Consider the following 16,801-nt stretch of genomic DNA (forward strand, 5'->3'; position numbering starts at 1 on the left):
TGCAAGTCAGAGCAAAAACTCAGCCATGAGTTCGAAGGAATTGTCCGTAGAGCTCCGAGACAGGATTGTGTCGAGACACAGATCTGGGGAAGGGTACCAAAACATTTCTGCAGCACTGAAGGTCCCCAAGAACACAGTGGGCTCCATAATTCTTAAATGGAAGAAGTTTGGAACCACCAAGACTCTTCCAAGAGCTGGCTACATGGCCAACCTGAGCAATCGGGGGAGAGGGGCTTTGTCAGGGAGGTGACCAAGATCCCAATGGTCACTCTGACAGAGCTCTAGAGTTGTTCTCTGGAGATGGGAGAACCTTTCCAGAAGGACAACCATCTCTGCAGCGCTCCACTAATCAGGCCTTTATGGTTGAGTGGCCAGACGGAAGCCACTCCTCAGTAAAAGGCACATGACAGCCCTCTTGGAGTTGGCCAAAAAGGCACCATAAGAAACACGAATTTCTGGTCTGATGAAACCAAGATTGAACTCTTTGGCCTGAATGCCAAGTGTCATGTCTGGAAGAAATCTGGCACCATCCCTACAGTGAAGCATGGTGGTGGCAGCATCAGGCTGTGATGATGTGTTTCAGCAGCAGGAACTGGGAGACTAGTCAGGATTGACGTAAAGATGAATAGTGCAAAGTATAGAGACATCGTTTATGAAAACCTGCTCCAGAGGGCTCAGGACCTTAGACTGGGGCGAAGGTTCACCTTCCAACAGGACAATGACCCTCAGCACACAGCCAAGACATTGAAGGAGTGGCTTCGGGACAAGTCTCTGAATGTCCTTGAGTGGCCCAGCCAGAGCCTGGACATTGACCCGATCAAACATCTCTGGAGAGACTTGAAAATAGCTGTGCAGCAACGCTCCCCATCCAATCTGACAGAGCTTGAGAAGATCTGCAGAGAAGAATGGGAGAAACTCTCCAAATACAGGTGTGCCACGTTTGAAGTGTCATACCCCAGAAGACTAGATGCTGTAAACCCTGCCAAAGGTGCTTCAACAAAGTCCTGAGTAAAGTAAATCGCCAATCTTGGGTTTATACCTGTTCAACCACACTCCAAGTGGCAGTATGCACCCTTTCAGTTTCTTACCAACTCATGAAAGCAGTGGATGAAGAAAATTGACTACTTCAAAATGGAGATGGCCTCAGTGGTACTGCCCATGCTCTCACAGATGCCACAATGGGACAGATACAAAGCTGAGTTGTCTATCTAAGTCTATGCTTGGACCCATGACATCCGGTTTCCACTAGATTTCACAGCCACATAGTCAAAATAGGCTATCGTAAAATATAATGAAAACAATCATTTGCTTTTTGGTCTTCATTTAAGGTTAGGGTTAGGCATAAGGTTAACAGTGTGGTTAAGGTAATGGTTAAGGTTAGGTTTAAAAATCACATTTTAAGAAGATAAATTGTAGAAATAGGCACAGTTTATGTTTTTGTGGCTATGGTAACTTGTGACAAACATGACAAGCTTATTTCTCTCAAATCTGGCATTTACATCCCTATTAGCAAGCATATCTCTTTTGCCAAGATAATCCACCCCCCTGACAGGTGTGGCATATCAAGAAGTTGACTAAACAGCATGATTACACAGGTGGACCTTATGCTGAGGACAATAAAATGCTTAGTTTTGTCACACAGCACAATGCCACAGATGTCTCAAGTTTTCAGGGAGTGTGCAATTGGCATGCTGACTGCAGGAATGTCCACCAGAGCTGTTGCCTGAGAATTCAATGTTTATTGCTCTACCATAAGCAGCCTCCAATGTCGTTTTAGAGAATTTGACAGTACATCCAAATGACCTCACAATCGCAGACCACGTGTATGGCGTTGTGTGGGTGAGCGGTTTGATGATGTCAACATTGTGAACAGAGTGCCCCATGGTGGCTCTGGGGTTATAGTCCTGTGTAATTCAGTTGGTAGAGTATGCCAGGTTTGTGGGTTTCATTCCCACAGGGTCCAGTACAAAAAAAGTATTAAAATGTATGCACTCACTATTGTAAGATGCTCTGGATAAGAGTGTCTGCTAAATGATGTCAAACATATATAATGGTATGGGCAAGCATAAGATACGAACACAATTGCATTTTATCGATGGCAATTTGAATGCACAGAGATACCGTAATGAGATCCTGAAGCTCATGGTCGTGCCATTCGTCTGCCGTCATCACCTCATGTTTCAGCATGATAATACACGGCCCCATGTCGCAAGGATTTGTATACAATTCCTGGACGCTGAAAATGTCCCAGTTCTTCCATGGCCTGCATACTCAGACATGTCACCCATTTAGAATGTTTGGGATGCTCTGGATCGACTTGTACGACAGCGTGTTCTAGTTCCCACCAATATCCAGCAACTTCTCACAGCCATTGAAGAGTAGTGGGACAACATTCTACAGGCCATAATCAACAGGCTGATCAACTACTTGCGAAGGGAATGTGTCACGCTGCATGAGGCAAATGGTGGTGACATCAGATACTGACTTGTTTTAATGATCCACGCCCCTACTTTTTTTAAGGTATCTGTAACCAACAGATGCATATTTATATTCCCAGTCATGTGAAATTCATAGATTGGGGCCTAATTGATTTATTTCAGTTGACTGATTTCCTTATATGAACCGTAACACAGCAAAATCTTTGAAATTGCTGCATGTTGCGTTTATATTTTTGTTCAGTATAAATTGTAAAGGATAAGTTGCTTTGTCAGAACAAATGACAGATTGACAAGTCAATCAAATTTCACCAAATGTTTTTACAATTCCAATGGTACTTTGTACTACCGAACTATCAAATTATCCAACCCACAGATGATTGACAACCATAACAAATAGGCCTATATGCCTCCTACAGCATTTCCCCAATGGTTTGCCCTGTGGACATTGTGCTTTTATTTTGAAGTGCCTTTGTTTTTGCACTGACAATAGTTTGAAAGTCTTAACAGTAAACAACCTGCATGTACTGCCAAAGGAACAAAGCATTGAATGATATCTCTTATCTCATCTCCCTTCATCTTCCCATGACAAAGTTTATAATCACACTGCACACAACCAGAACACAGTATGACTTACACACACCTTGTTATTGCTCCAGAGTACATTCAACTGTATACAATGCAAGGATAAGGTGTTCTGATAATCTATACTGGCATTACTGGGAGATTTTGGTTAAATAGACCAAGAGTAGATGTGAGATTTTTACAATTTTGTTGTGTTCAGCGTTATTCATGTGATGTTTCCAGAATGTTCATTGTCATGAATAGCCTTCAGTCTTTTAAATCTTTCTCTTTTCAGCTTTTTTAAGAATCCATTAGACCAATTGTTCCATATTTTTCCTCTGGGGCACCCTCAGGCTGAAGTGATTCACATGCGTGCCTAGGGCCTTTGTGTTGATTGCTGCCTTACCACAGGGGGCAACTCTCCCTCTCTCTCAACTGGCAGGGTCAGTCTAGCGATCAACACCTCTGAATTACTCTGTGGGAAAGGAAACACCCCTTTGTTTACCTGTGCTTAATGTCGCAGACTTCTGACTTACACAGGGTGGGAAAACATAGAGGAAGGAAGACAAAATCCTGAGTCACTTTACCATAGTTCTACACTGTCCAAAAAAAGGATGTTTTATTGTCACATACAGTACTCCAGATAGGTGATGTGAAATGTTTTGTTTTACAGGCTCAGCCATATTAGTATGCTGCCACTGGAGCAAATTAGGGTTAAGTGCATTGCTGAAGGGCACATGGACCAATTATTTTTTTTGGGGGGGTGGATCAGTTTTAATTTTGCAAATAGATTGTAGCTTCTATCAATGTAATTGTCTGCATCATTTCCAATCCTCCATCTAGATAAAAATAAATACAGTATATATATTTAAAAATATTCTCATCAATCTACACACAATACCCCATAATGACAAAGAAACACTTTATTTTCTGGTTAGCGCCAGTTTGCGCTGTTCTGTGAAGGGAGTAGTACACAGCGTTGTATGAGATATTTAGTTTCTTTGTAATTTCTCGCCTTCTTTTCTCAGAACAAGAATAGATTGACAAGTTTCAGAAGAAAGGTCTTTGTTTCTGGCCATTTTGAGTCTGTAACCGAACCCACAAATTTGGATGCTTCAGATACTCAACTAGTCTAAAGAAGGCTAGTTTTATTGCTTCTTAATCAGAACAACAATTTTCAGCTGTGTTTTTGGGGAGTGACAAACTATCGTTAAAGAGTTGAAAATGCGATGGACACACATTGCACTTTCGATTTTTATTGGGGTACACTAAAATTTAAGCGAACAATTACATTTTGTGTACCACGTCATCCCGCGCAGATTTGTATTGGCAACAAGTCCATATGGTGGAACTACACTACTGGTGGGAAAATGCGCATATTTTCTTTATGCAGATTTCAGAATATAAACATGAAAATGTGTCGCCAATTGGATGGAAACCTAGCTACTGTTGGTTTTTGCGAAAAGTTTTTTTTATTTTGAGGGGGGATGTGACGTCAACACGTGCAGCTGTTTTTGTTATCAACAATAGTTAAATTGCAACGCAAAGTAGCATGCAATGTCGTATTTATTTTTCTTGGCAACGTTCTAAAAATCGACAAGTAAATGGAAACATAGAGATAGAGGGCTCTTTTCATTAAAGGAATGGAAATATTTTCAGGAGGTGCCTGTTGTAAAATTAGGAGTCTTGTCTGCCGTAGGGACTATAGTTTAGAGAGGGAAGTTGAGTGTAAGAGGACTTTTTCCTGAGGGAGGAGTTGCAGAAACACTCCTTATTTGGAGAACGCCTGGTCACATGGGGGCAGAATCTAAGCGATATAGATGAGAGAGACGTAACAGGAGAGAACACATCGAACTGTGCCTTGAGATGTTGAGCGGGACTAAGGACGTTGATTTTCTCAGGCTAGAGTCAATGCAGTGAGGGGATAAAATGCCCACCAACTTCACTGTGGTCCCTGTGGAGGATGGCGGGGCCGGGAAGTCAAGTCTCGAACTTGTGTTTAGGGAGGAAGATATTACTCCACGACGACCCTATTCAGGTGAGGGCACACTGTTGACGTTGTCAGGACAGGCTCAGACAAGCGAAGCAGCTTCTGTAGAACAGCTGAACATGTTCACTTTGCGTTTACCCTAGCACATAACGTACATAAATATGATATTGCTTTGTTTGTTTATTTTTCTCCTGTCTAAGGGGATGAAATATATATTTTTTTAAGACGAGAACTTTTTGCATCTTCTGAGAAACAAAAACAAGCGAGTGCTTCCTGAGATTTTCCTTGCCTCCATTTCTCTTTCTCTCTCTAAATTCAATTTCAATCTCACTCTTCTTTTGGGTTTTATGGCAAAGTTGACGAAAAAAAGTGTATTGCCGCCACCAACTGAATGGGGATGCAAAAAAAAATTACAAGAGAAAAGTGCAGTTCCGTTTATCACCATTGCTATATATGTCACAAAGGCCACTTTCTTCAAATTAAGAATGTCTGAATCTTGCTGGTGACATGCAGGCCTTGGTGCATGTTACTGTGTAGTTCCATTGTTATTCACTGACATCGGATCTTCTGTTCTTTCTACCCTTTTTACTGCCTCCACAAAGGAGACAGAAGCTGTGCTTACACCTTGCATTAACATGTGGTTGTTGTCATCGATCCAGATTTGTTGAGTCTATACATGGTAATAAAATTACTCTTAACTGCCCACTGATTCTGTATTGTGAACAGATTCCCTTGTCCTTCCCTGTGTGCAAGTTAGTCCAACCTGCCTTGGATCTCCCTTACGACAAGCTGTATAAATCGACAGAAAACTGCACACTGTTATACTCCAGTAGTTTTACAATCTCATCATTACAGTCTATTTGATATCCAACGATTTAAGACCGAGTGCTACTGTCCCGACATCCTCGACTTGTACACAACCATAAAAATACATGATTCCATATATCCTCATCTTGAACAGTAAACCAGCTTTTTAGGCCTGCGTGCGTGCATTGGTTGTTTAGGCATGTCTTTGTGGCAATATGTAACTTTATGGGCAACCCTACAAAATTCACATACAAATGTGAGTTATAGATCTATCATTCTACTTGAATGCAAGTCTAAGAAGTGGTAGATCTGTTCTATTTGCACTTTCTATGCTTCCCTTAAGTTGTCTTTTACTTTTGGGTTTGTACACCAGAAAATCCAATATTTTTTTGTTATGGAAAATATATTTTAGAAATTCTCTACACTATGCTAGCTTATTTATGTCACAAACTGAAATTAGGCAAACTATTAGTTTTAGCATCCAGAAAATGGCGGAGAAATTTCTGCATAGTGCAACTTTAATATGTGTACCAAAAGTCTTGTATTTCAAAGAACCTCTAATATGATAACCTATAACAACTCGCATATTCAAATTATGAAAATTGATAAAAGCAGCAATCGATATTGGCAAAGGAGCACACATGTGTTCGAGCCTCTCTCGGTACCCTTGCTGCACCAGGCTGTGTTTCTTGTCTCTTTCTGTCTGTCTCTCTTTAATTCACTCGACTCATTCAATAGCTTGCCCTCAGTGTGACACAATCTTTCTCCCTGTTGCTCTCCCTCCATGTGTTAGGACCATGATTAATGTGAAATCAATATTTATAGTATTACCTTTTTAAAGGTTTCTCAGCTCTGCGTTTCACAGTGGCATTCACTGCAAAAATGCCTTTCCTCTGTCAAGTATTAACTTGCTGTGAATCAGTAGAACTTCATTGTTCTGTACCTGTTGGAAGGGAGATGTAGGTAACTTACCAAATAAAGGAAACGCCAACATAGTGTCTTAATAGGGCGTTGGGGCCACCACGAGCTACCAGCACAGCTTCAATTAACCTTTTGCATGGCATAGATTCTACAAGTGTCTGGAACTCTATTGGAGGGAAATTCCATCATTTGGTGTTTTGTTGATGGTGATGGAAAACACTGTCTTAAGCAACTCTTGCACAAGGTTTATGTACACTCACTGGACTACCCTCACACTCCAACAAACGCACATGCATATTGACGCCACACACACACACACATAAATTCCTTCACACTCTTCACATATGCTGCTGCTACTCTCTGTTTATTATCTATACATAGTCACTTTACCTACATATTACCTCAATTACCACAACTAACCCGTACATACCCCTGCACATAGACTTGGTACCTCCTGTATATAGCCTCGTTATTGTAATTTTGTGTTACTATGTTTCCTTTAGTTTAGCAAATTTTTCTGACATTTTAAAGACTCTGCATTGTTGGTTAAGGGCTCATGAGTAAGCATTTCACTACACCTGTTGTATTTGGCGCATGTGACAAATACCATTTTATTTGAATTGCTTAATCAACTAAGGAACGACACCTGTGTGGAAACACCAGCTATCAATACACTTTTTGTCCCTAATTTACTCAATTGTTTCCTTTTATTTTGGTAGTTAAAATGGGTTAGGGCAGAGAGGAAGAGGTGACTCGAGGATTCACTCTGCCCAAAATCTGTCCCGTGAGATAAGCTCCATACCTATTTTGTATGGAGGTCTATGGGCGATTGTCGAATTACTTGATGCTTATTTAATCTAATATATGTTTTGTAATGTTTAGGTTGTTAGAAATGTACTGATATAAGTGGATGCACATTGCTTTCTGGCAATATTGAGAAAAATGACCCAGTTGTGCCTGCATGTATCTGCCCTCTCATTGGCGAGAATGGTCCCACGTATGTACTTTGCTGTGTATATTCTAGTGTATTATTTGTTTATTTTAATTTGAAGTTTTTTTTTAGGGTGGGCGGAGGCAGGTTCGGTCCGCCAAGTAAATAAAACTATATATGTATATATATATATATATATATATATATATATATAACCGTTCAAAAGTTTTAGAACACCTACACATTCAGGGCTTTTTGTTTATTTAAAAATATATATTTTCTACATTGTAGAATAGTAAAGACCTCAACTATGAAATAACACATGGAATCATGTAGTAACCAAAATAGTGTTAAACAAATCAAAATATATTTTGAGATTCTTCAAATAGCCACCCTTTGCATTCTCTCAACCAGCTTCTTGAGATAGTCACCTGGAATGCATTTAAATTAACAGGTGTTCCTTAAACCTGTTGTAACTCCCCATCCCGTGTCCGGGATCGTTGTCATCATCTGACACTAATTAGTATAACGCAACGGACATAAATATTACTAGAAAATATTCCTATTCATGAAATCACAAGTGAAATATATTGAAACATAGCTTAGCCTTTTGTTAATCACCCTGTCATCTCAGATTTTGAAAATATGCTTTACAGCCAAAGCAAGACAAGCATTTGTGTAAGTTTATCGATAGCCTAGCATAGCATTATGTCCAGCTAGCTGTAGGCAACTTGGTCACAAATCAGAAAAGCAATCAAATTAAATAGTTTACCTTTGATGAGCTTCAGATGTTTTCACTCACGAGACTCCCAGTTAGATAGCAAATGTTCCTTTTTTCCAAAAATATTATTTTTGTAGGCGGAATAGCTCCGTTTGTTCTTCACGTTTGGCTGAGAAATCGACCGGAAATTGCAGTCATGAAAACGCCGAAAAATATTCCAAATTAGCTCCATAATATCGACAGAAACATGGCAAACGTTGTTTATAATCAATCCTCAAGGTGTTTTTCAAATATATATATATTCGATAATAATTTTCAGTAGAACTGAGAGGAAAAATGGCTACCTCTGTATTTTACACAAGAATCACTCAGAGCCATCAGGTGACCACTTACGCAATATAGTTGCTTACGCGCATTCTTCAACATAAATGCGTGAAACTACGTCAAAATGCTGTAGACACCTTGGGGAATACGTAGAAAAAGGAATCTGGTTGATAGCCCATTCACTGCTCAATAGGGACACATCGGAACGCAGAGCTGTCAAAACATGAGTCACGCCCGGATTTGATTTTTCTCAGGCTTTTGCCTGCAATATCAGTTCTGTTATACTCACAGACAATATTTTTTTTACAGTTTTGGAAACTTTAGAGTGTTTTCTATCCTAAGCTGTCAATTATATGCATATTCTAGCATCTTGTCCTGACAAAATAGCTTGTTTACTCTGGGAACGTTATTTTTCCAAAAATGAAAATAGTGCCCACTAGTTACAAGAAGTTAAGTCTAGGAAACACGTTCCACTAACGGAACCCCCCCCCCCCCCCCTTCAGCTGAAAAGGTGGCCGCGGGATATTCAAAAATATTTTTCCGAAATATTTAACTTGCACACAAGTCCAATACAGCAAATGAAAGATGAACATCTTGTTAATCTACCCATCATGTCCGATTTTTAAGATGTTTTACAGCGAAAACACAACATAACATTTATGTTAGATCACCACCAAATCCAAAAAAACACACAGCCATTTTTCCCAGCCAAAGATGGTCACAAAAGCAGAATTAGAGATATAAAATTAATCAGCATACTTTGATAATCTTCCTCAGATGACACTCATATGACATCATGTTACACAATACATTTGTTTTGTTCGATAATATGCATATTTATATCCACAAATATAGGTTTACATTGACGGCATGTTCAGAAATGCCTCCAAAATATCAGGAGTAATTAGAGAGCTACATCAGATAACATAAATTCATAAAAAATCCTACAATGTGATTTTCTGGGATTTTTTTTCTCATTTTGTCTGTCATAATTGAAGTGTACCTATGATGAAAAGGCCTCATCTTTTTAAGTGGGAGAACTTGCACAATTGGTGGCTGACTAAATACTTTTTTGCCCCACTGTACCTATATAACATGACGTAATGACGCCACATAAAATGTTGCGCTACACTTCTGACACAGCATTCCTAACCTAGCCCACAATGTCTGCTGTGTGGATTGAGCAGTCAACAAGTCGAGCAATCATTTGAAAGAGTAAGAACATTTCAGCGAGACAAGGCAAAATCCATTAAATCCAAGGTAATGGAATTCATTGCCCTTGACAATCAACCGTTCTCTGTCGTGGGTGATGGGCACCAGTACACATGTGCGCACCGGTACACACTAGTTTTTTCAGATGTTGCCCTATCGGAGTTACACAGTAATAGCGTCACTGCTATTAGCTTCACGACATGCCTACTATGGAACACCGTTTGAGTCTTTATGTGTCAAAAAAGATACAGTAGCACTGTCAAAGCTGTACAGAAAAGTCTGCAAACGATATGTTTACAATACCGCATTGGTAATAAAGCATCATTTGTTTGACCTAAACTTCTGGGGTAGCTAGCTTTAGCTTGGTACCTAGCTAGCACCAATACAACCACCCTGAAAACAATGACCATTAGAAACTGCAGTCATTTTCGTTATTCTTAGCAATGATTTAGGAATCCTTGTGAGTAAATATTAGCTAGGTTACAGCTTGTTGCTAGCCTATTGAAATTAAACTTCAGTTCATGAAAAAAATAGCTAGCCAGCTACTTAACTCTGTTGCCCAAAGCCTATGTTATAAGCAGCCAGCCAGCTTCATCTGGCTAGTGAAGCTCGACAAGACCAGGTTATGTATTGTGAATCTAGACACAATAAGGATTGGGCACAATAGTGGAATTTGTGGTTTGCGTTCAAAATAAAAGTATGCCATTGACAGTTATGCAAGTGAATACAAATAGTAGAATTATGCCATACTTTTAATTTGAAGGGTAACCGCAAAGTCCACTATTGTGGCTAATCCTTATTGTGGCAAGCTTCACATAGATGGGTCCGACCACCATTAATCAAATTAAAACTGTCTTATAAATTAGGGTTATTTTAGATGATGACACCTAGCTATATAGTTAGCTAGCTAACTATACAGTGCCTTGCGAAAGTATTCGGCCCCCTTGAACTTTGCGACCTTTTGCCACATTTCAGGCTTCAAACATAAAGATATAAAACTGTATTTTTTTTGTGAAGAATCAACAAGTGGGACACAATCATGAAGTGGAACGACATTTATTGGATATTTCAAACTTTAACAAATCAAAAACTGAAAAATTGGCCGTGCAAAATTATTCAGCCCCCTTAAGTTAATACTTTGTAGCGCCACCTTTTGCTGCGATTACAGCTGTAAGTCGCTTGGAGTATGTCTATCAGTTTTGCACATCGAGAGACTGAATTTTTTTCCCATTCCTCCTTGCAAAACAGCTCGAGCTCAGTGAGGTTGGATGGAGAGCATTTGTGAACAGCAGTTTTCAGTTCTTTCCACAGATTCTCGATTGGATTCAGGTCTGGACTTTAACTTGGCCATTCTAACACCTGGATATGTTTATTTTTGAACCATTCCATTGTAGATTTTGCCTTATGTTTTGGATCATTGTCTTGTTGGAAGACAAATCTCCGTCCCAGTCTCAGGTCTTTTGCAGACTCCATCAGGTTTTCTTCCAGAATGGTCCTGTATTTGGCTCCATCCATCTTCCCATCAATTTTAACCATCTTCCCTGTCCCTGCTGAAGAAAAGCAGGCCCAAACCATGATGCTGCCACCACCATGTTTGACAGTGGGGATGGTGTGTTGCTTTTACGCCAAACATAACGTTTTGCATTGTTGCCAAAAAGTTAAATTTTGGTTTCATCTGACCAGAGCACCTTCTTCCACATGTTTGGTGTGTCTCCCAGGTGGCTTGTGGCAAACTTTAACCAACACTTTTTATGGATATCTTTAAGAAATGGCTTTCTTCTTGCCACTCTTCCATAAAGGCCAGATTTGTGCAATATACGACTGATTGTTGTCCTATGGACAGAGTCTCCCACCTCAGCTGTAGATCTCTGCAGTTCATCCAGAGTGATCATGGGCCTCTTGGCTGCATCTCTGATCAGTCTTCTCCTTGTATGAGCTGAAAGTTTAGAGGGACGGCCAGGTCTTGGTAGATTTGCAGTGGTCTGATACTCCTTCCATTTCAATATTATCGCTTGCACAGTGCTCCTTGGGATGTTTAAAGCTTGGGAAATATTTTTGTATCCAAATCTGGCTTTAAACTTCTTCACAACTGTATCTCGGACCTGCCTGGTGTGTTCCTTGTTCTTCATGATGCTCTCTGCGCTTTTAACGGACCTCTGAGACTATCACAGTGCAGGTGCATTTATACGGAGACTTGATTACACACAGGTGGATTGTATTTATCATCATTAGTTATTTAGGTCAACATTGGATCATTCAGAGATCCTCACTGAACTTCTGGAGAGAGTTTGCTGCACTGAAAGTAAAGGGGCTGAATAATTTTGCACGCCCAATTTTTCAGTTTTTGATTTGTTAAAGTTTGAAATATCCAATAAATGTCGTTCCACTTCATGATTGTGTCCCACTTGTTGTTGATTCTTCACAAAAAAATACAGTTTTATATCTTTATGTTTGAAGCCTGAAATGTGGCAAAAGGTCGCAAAGTTCAAGGGGGGCCGAATACTTTCACAAGGCACTGTAGCTACTGAAACAGATTGTCGTTTTGCTATGTTTTTGGGGAAGAACATTGTTTGCATCCATGAGCTAGCTAGTTTTTTTTATGACCACCACTGTAGGTGCGCGAGACAACTTTACCAGCATCAGCATATGTATTGATGAATCGTTGTGACATATGAAATACGAGTGATCGTGTAATCAATGTTTAATAACTACGTAAAAATGTATTAAAGCGTTTAATTATTATGTGACGCGCAGTCATATTCAGGTCCTGATTGGTCAACAAGCTTATTTGACACGTCACATAGTGTTATTTGACATGCAAAGACCCAAACGGCGTTCCATAGAAATTCTGGTTGAGAATGAAACGACTGAACAATGAAACAGCACAGCAAGTAAGTGAAAAGAAATAGGTTTTGTGATACTGCCTGGATTCGAACCAGGGACTGTAGTTGCGCCTCTTGCACTGATATGCAGTGCCTTAGACTGCTGTGTGTGTGTTTAACTATTTAACTGTACTAGAATGCTTAAAAGGCTGCTAAAAATGTAAATATCGGTTATCGGTATCGTTTTTTTTTTGGCAAAGAAAATATCGGATATCAGATTAGGACAAAAATGTAATATCGGTGCATCACAAAAAAAAAATATGTTAAACACTATTGTACACAGTGAGTCCATGCAATTTATTATGTGATTTGTTAAGCACATTTTTGCCATAACAAAGGGGTTGAATACTTATTGGTTCAAGACATTTTAGCTTTTCATTTTTTATTAAAAAAAACATTATTCCACATTATGGGGTATTGTGTGTTGGCCAGTGACACACTCAATTTAATTTTAAATTGATTAAGTCTGTAACTAGTTGTGTTTATTCATGGGTGCCAAGGGAAGCCAGTCTTCAACAAAAAAAATATTTTATCTTTCGTCTCTCGGTGTTTCATAGTTTTCCTTTAATTCGTAAGTGGCTGACTGTATCTCACCGGAGAAAGCATCCGAGCGAGCATGACAGCACCCCTCTGTCTCTCTACGTGTAGGCCGTCTATCTGATGTTGTCTGGTCCAAACAAGTATGACTTTGTTTCCGCCCGTAGCATTGAATGGAATGCAAGGGAAGCCAGCAAGCATTTGGCCTCCTTTGATAGAAAGTATAACAATTTAACCAATATGAGATCAACAGTGAATGGTCCTGGTGCACCCCAAAAAAATGTCAGGGGAAGCCAGCTTGGATTTTGGTATCACTCCTATCAAATCACACTGAGAACATACGTCATTGACAGAGAACACTTGAATTGTTGCATCTCATTGTGTTAGTGTCCTCCAGTGGCTAGCTGACTAGCTAAAGTGGTCCCTTTCCTAAATTAGTCATGGATGGAGATATGGATTTGGACTTGGTTTTACTTAATTCTCCGTATCGGCCAGGTCGCAATTGTAAATGAGAACTTGTTCTCAACTTGCCTACCTGGTTAAATAAAGGTGAAATAAAAAAATTATAACGGCGATTCTATTCCATACATTCATACATACATTGTTGTGCCCCTGGCCCGAGAGGATGGAAGTTCAATATGTAGCTAGATGTAGAAGGATAATGTTAACTAGCTAACGCTGCCTATGAACGGAAGTTAGTCTAACGAGCAAGCATTTTAGCAAGGTAGCCCAGGATAACAAATATAATCGAATCAGATGTTATTAGTCACATGCTCAGAATACAACATGTAGACCTTACAGTGAAATGCTTACTTACGAGTCCCTAACCAACAATGCAGTTAAAAAAATACGGCTAAGAATAAGAAATAAAAATAACAATAGCGAGACTATATACAGGGGGGTACCGGTACAGAGTCGATGTGCGGGGGCACCAGTTAGCTGAGGTAGTTATTAGTGACTATGCATAGATAATAACAGAGTAGTAGCAGCAGTGTAAAAGAAGAGGGGGGGCATTACAAATAGTCTGGGTAGCCATTTGATTTTATGTTCAAGAGCCTTATGGCTTGGGGGTAGAAGCTGTTTAGAAGCCTCTTGGATCTAGACTTGGCGCTCCGGTACCGCTTGCCGTGCGGTAGCAGAGCGAACAGTCTATGACTAGGGAGGCTGGAGTCTTTGACAATTTTTAGGGCCTTCCTCTGCCACCGCCTGGTATAGAGGACCTGGATGGCAGGAAGCTTGGCCCCGTGATGTACTGGGCCTTGCGCACTACACTCTGTTGTGCCTTGCGGTCTCAGTCCGAGCAGTTGCCATACCAGGCAGTGATGCAACCGGTCAGGTTGCTCTCGATGGTGCAGCTGTAGAACCTTTTGAGGATCTGAGGACCCATGCCAAATCTTTTCAGTCTCCTGAGGGGGAATAGGTTTTGTCGTGCCCCCTTCACGACTGTCTTGTTGTGCTTGGACCATGTTTGTTTGTTGGTGATGTGAACACCAAGGAACTTGAAGCTCTCAACCTACTCCACTACAGCCCCGTCGATGAGAATGGAGGGGTGCTTGGTCCTCCTTTTCCTGTAGTCCACAAACATCTCCTTTGTCTTGATCAAGTTGATGGAGAGGTTGTTGTCCTGGCACCACTCGGCCAGGTCTCTGAACTCCTATTGGGAGGTCTCGTCATTGTCGGTGATCAGGCCTACCACTTGAGTCATCGGCAAACTTAATGATGGTGTTGGTGTCGTGCCTGGCCGTGCAGTCATGAGTGAACAGGGAGTACAGGAGGGGACAGAGCACGCACCCTTGAGGGGCATGTTGAGGATCAGCATGGCGGATGTAGTGTTACCTACCCTTACCACCTGGGGGCGGCCCGTCAGGTCGAGTTGTAGAGGGAGGTGTTTATTCCCAGGTCCTTAGCTTAGTGATGCACTTTGAGGGCACTATGGTGTTGAATACTGAGCTGTAGTCAATGAATAGCATTCTCACATAGGTGTTCCTTTTGTCCAGTTGGAAAAGGGCAGTGTGGAGTGCAATAGAGATTGCACCATTTGTGGATCTGTTAGGGTGGTATGCAAATTGGAGTGGGTCTAAGGTTTCTGGGATAATTGTGTTGATGTGAGCCATGACCAGCCTTTCAAAGCACTTCATGGCTGCAGATGTGAGTGCTATGGGTTGGTAGTCATTTAGGCAGGTTACCTTAGTGTTCTTGGGCACATGCACTATGGTGGTGTGCTTAAAACATGTTATTACAGACTCGGACAGGGAGTGGTTGAAAATGTCAGTGAAGACACTTGCCAGTTGGTGAGCTCATGCTGGCAGTACACGTCCTGGTAATCCGCCTGGCCCTGAGGCCTTGTAAATGTTGACCTGTTTAAAGGTCTTCCGGAACAGCTGGCGCTCTCATGCATGTTTCAGTGTTTTTTGCCTCGAAGCTAGCATAGAGGTAGTTCAGCTCTTCTGGTAGGCTCGTGTCACTGGGCAGCTCTCTGCTGTGCTTCCCTTTGTAGTCTATAATGATTTGCAAGCCCTGCCACATCCGACAAGCGTCCGAGCCGGTGTAGTACGATTCGATCTTAGTCCTGTATTGACACTATCTGTTTGAGGGTTCGTCGGAGGACATAGCAGGATTTCTTATAAGCTTCCGGCTTAGTCACGCTCCTTGAAAGCGGCATCTCTAGCCTTAGGTCAGTGCGGATTTTGCCTGTAATCCATGGCTTCTGGTTGGGGTATGTACGTACGGTCACTGTGCGGACGTCGTCTTCAATGCACCTATTGATGAAGCCAATGACTGCTGTGGTGTTCTCATCAATGCCATCGGAGGAATCCTGGAACATATTCCAGTCTGTGCTAGCAAAACAGTCCTGTAGCTTAGCATCTGCTTCATCTGACTACTTTTTTTTATTTTGTGCTTCCTGCTTTAATTTCTGCTTGTAAGCAGGAATCAGGAGGATAGAATTATGGTAAGATTTGCCAAATGTAGGGTGAGGGAGAGCTTTGTATTCGTCTCTGTGTTTGGAGTAAAGGTGGTCCAGAGTTTTTTTTCCCCCTCTGGTTGTACAATTAACATGCTGATAGAAATGAGGCAACTTTTTTAAGTTTCCCTGCATTAAAGTCCCCGGCTACTAGGAGCGCCGCATCTGGGTAAGCGTTTTCTTGTTTGCTTATGGCGGAATACAGCTCATTCAATGCTGTCTTAGTGCCAGCCTCCGTCTGCGGTGGTAAATAAACAGCTACGAAATATACAAAGAAATTTAAGTGTGTACTGTATGACAGTGTTTCGTCAACATGAGAGGAGGATGGCATTGGCATTTCTCTACAAGTAGGGTCAGTCAACATTTATCTACTTGCGCGCGCACACACACACACACACACACACAGTAGAACTAATTCTTAGCTTACGTTGATTGGTAAAGATTGGTATCTTTTAGTTATCACTGTATTAGACTAAGCAAAGGTGATTTGATGTTGAATTGGTGCTGGAATAGTG

At 40.9% G+C, this 16,801-nt stretch overlaps 1 protein-coding gene across 3 annotated transcripts in view; it reads left to right on the top strand.

The window, feature by feature from the left end:
- The first annotated feature begins 4,327 nt into the window (after positions 1-4,327).
- Positions 4,328-16,801, top strand: part of LOC110508667 (solute carrier family 12 member 7) — an 82,855-nt gene continuing 70,381 nt past the window's right edge. For all 3 annotated transcript variants that reach the window (XM_036967036.2, XM_021589370.3, XM_021589369.3), the window contains exon 1: positions 4,328-5,037. In XM_036967036.2, coding sequence (XP_036822931.1) covers positions 4,929-5,037 — 109 coding nt within the window. In that variant the 5' untranslated portion in view covers positions 4,328-4,928. The remainder of the gene's footprint in view (positions 5,038-16,801) is intronic.

This window comes from Oncorhynchus mykiss, chromosome 28, assembly GCF_057628025.1.
Source record: "Oncorhynchus mykiss isolate SJ-2025 chromosome 28, ASM5762802v1, whole genome shotgun sequence".
In the NCBI taxonomy this organism is placed as follows: Eukaryota; Metazoa; Chordata; class Actinopteri; order Salmoniformes; family Salmonidae; genus Oncorhynchus; species Oncorhynchus mykiss.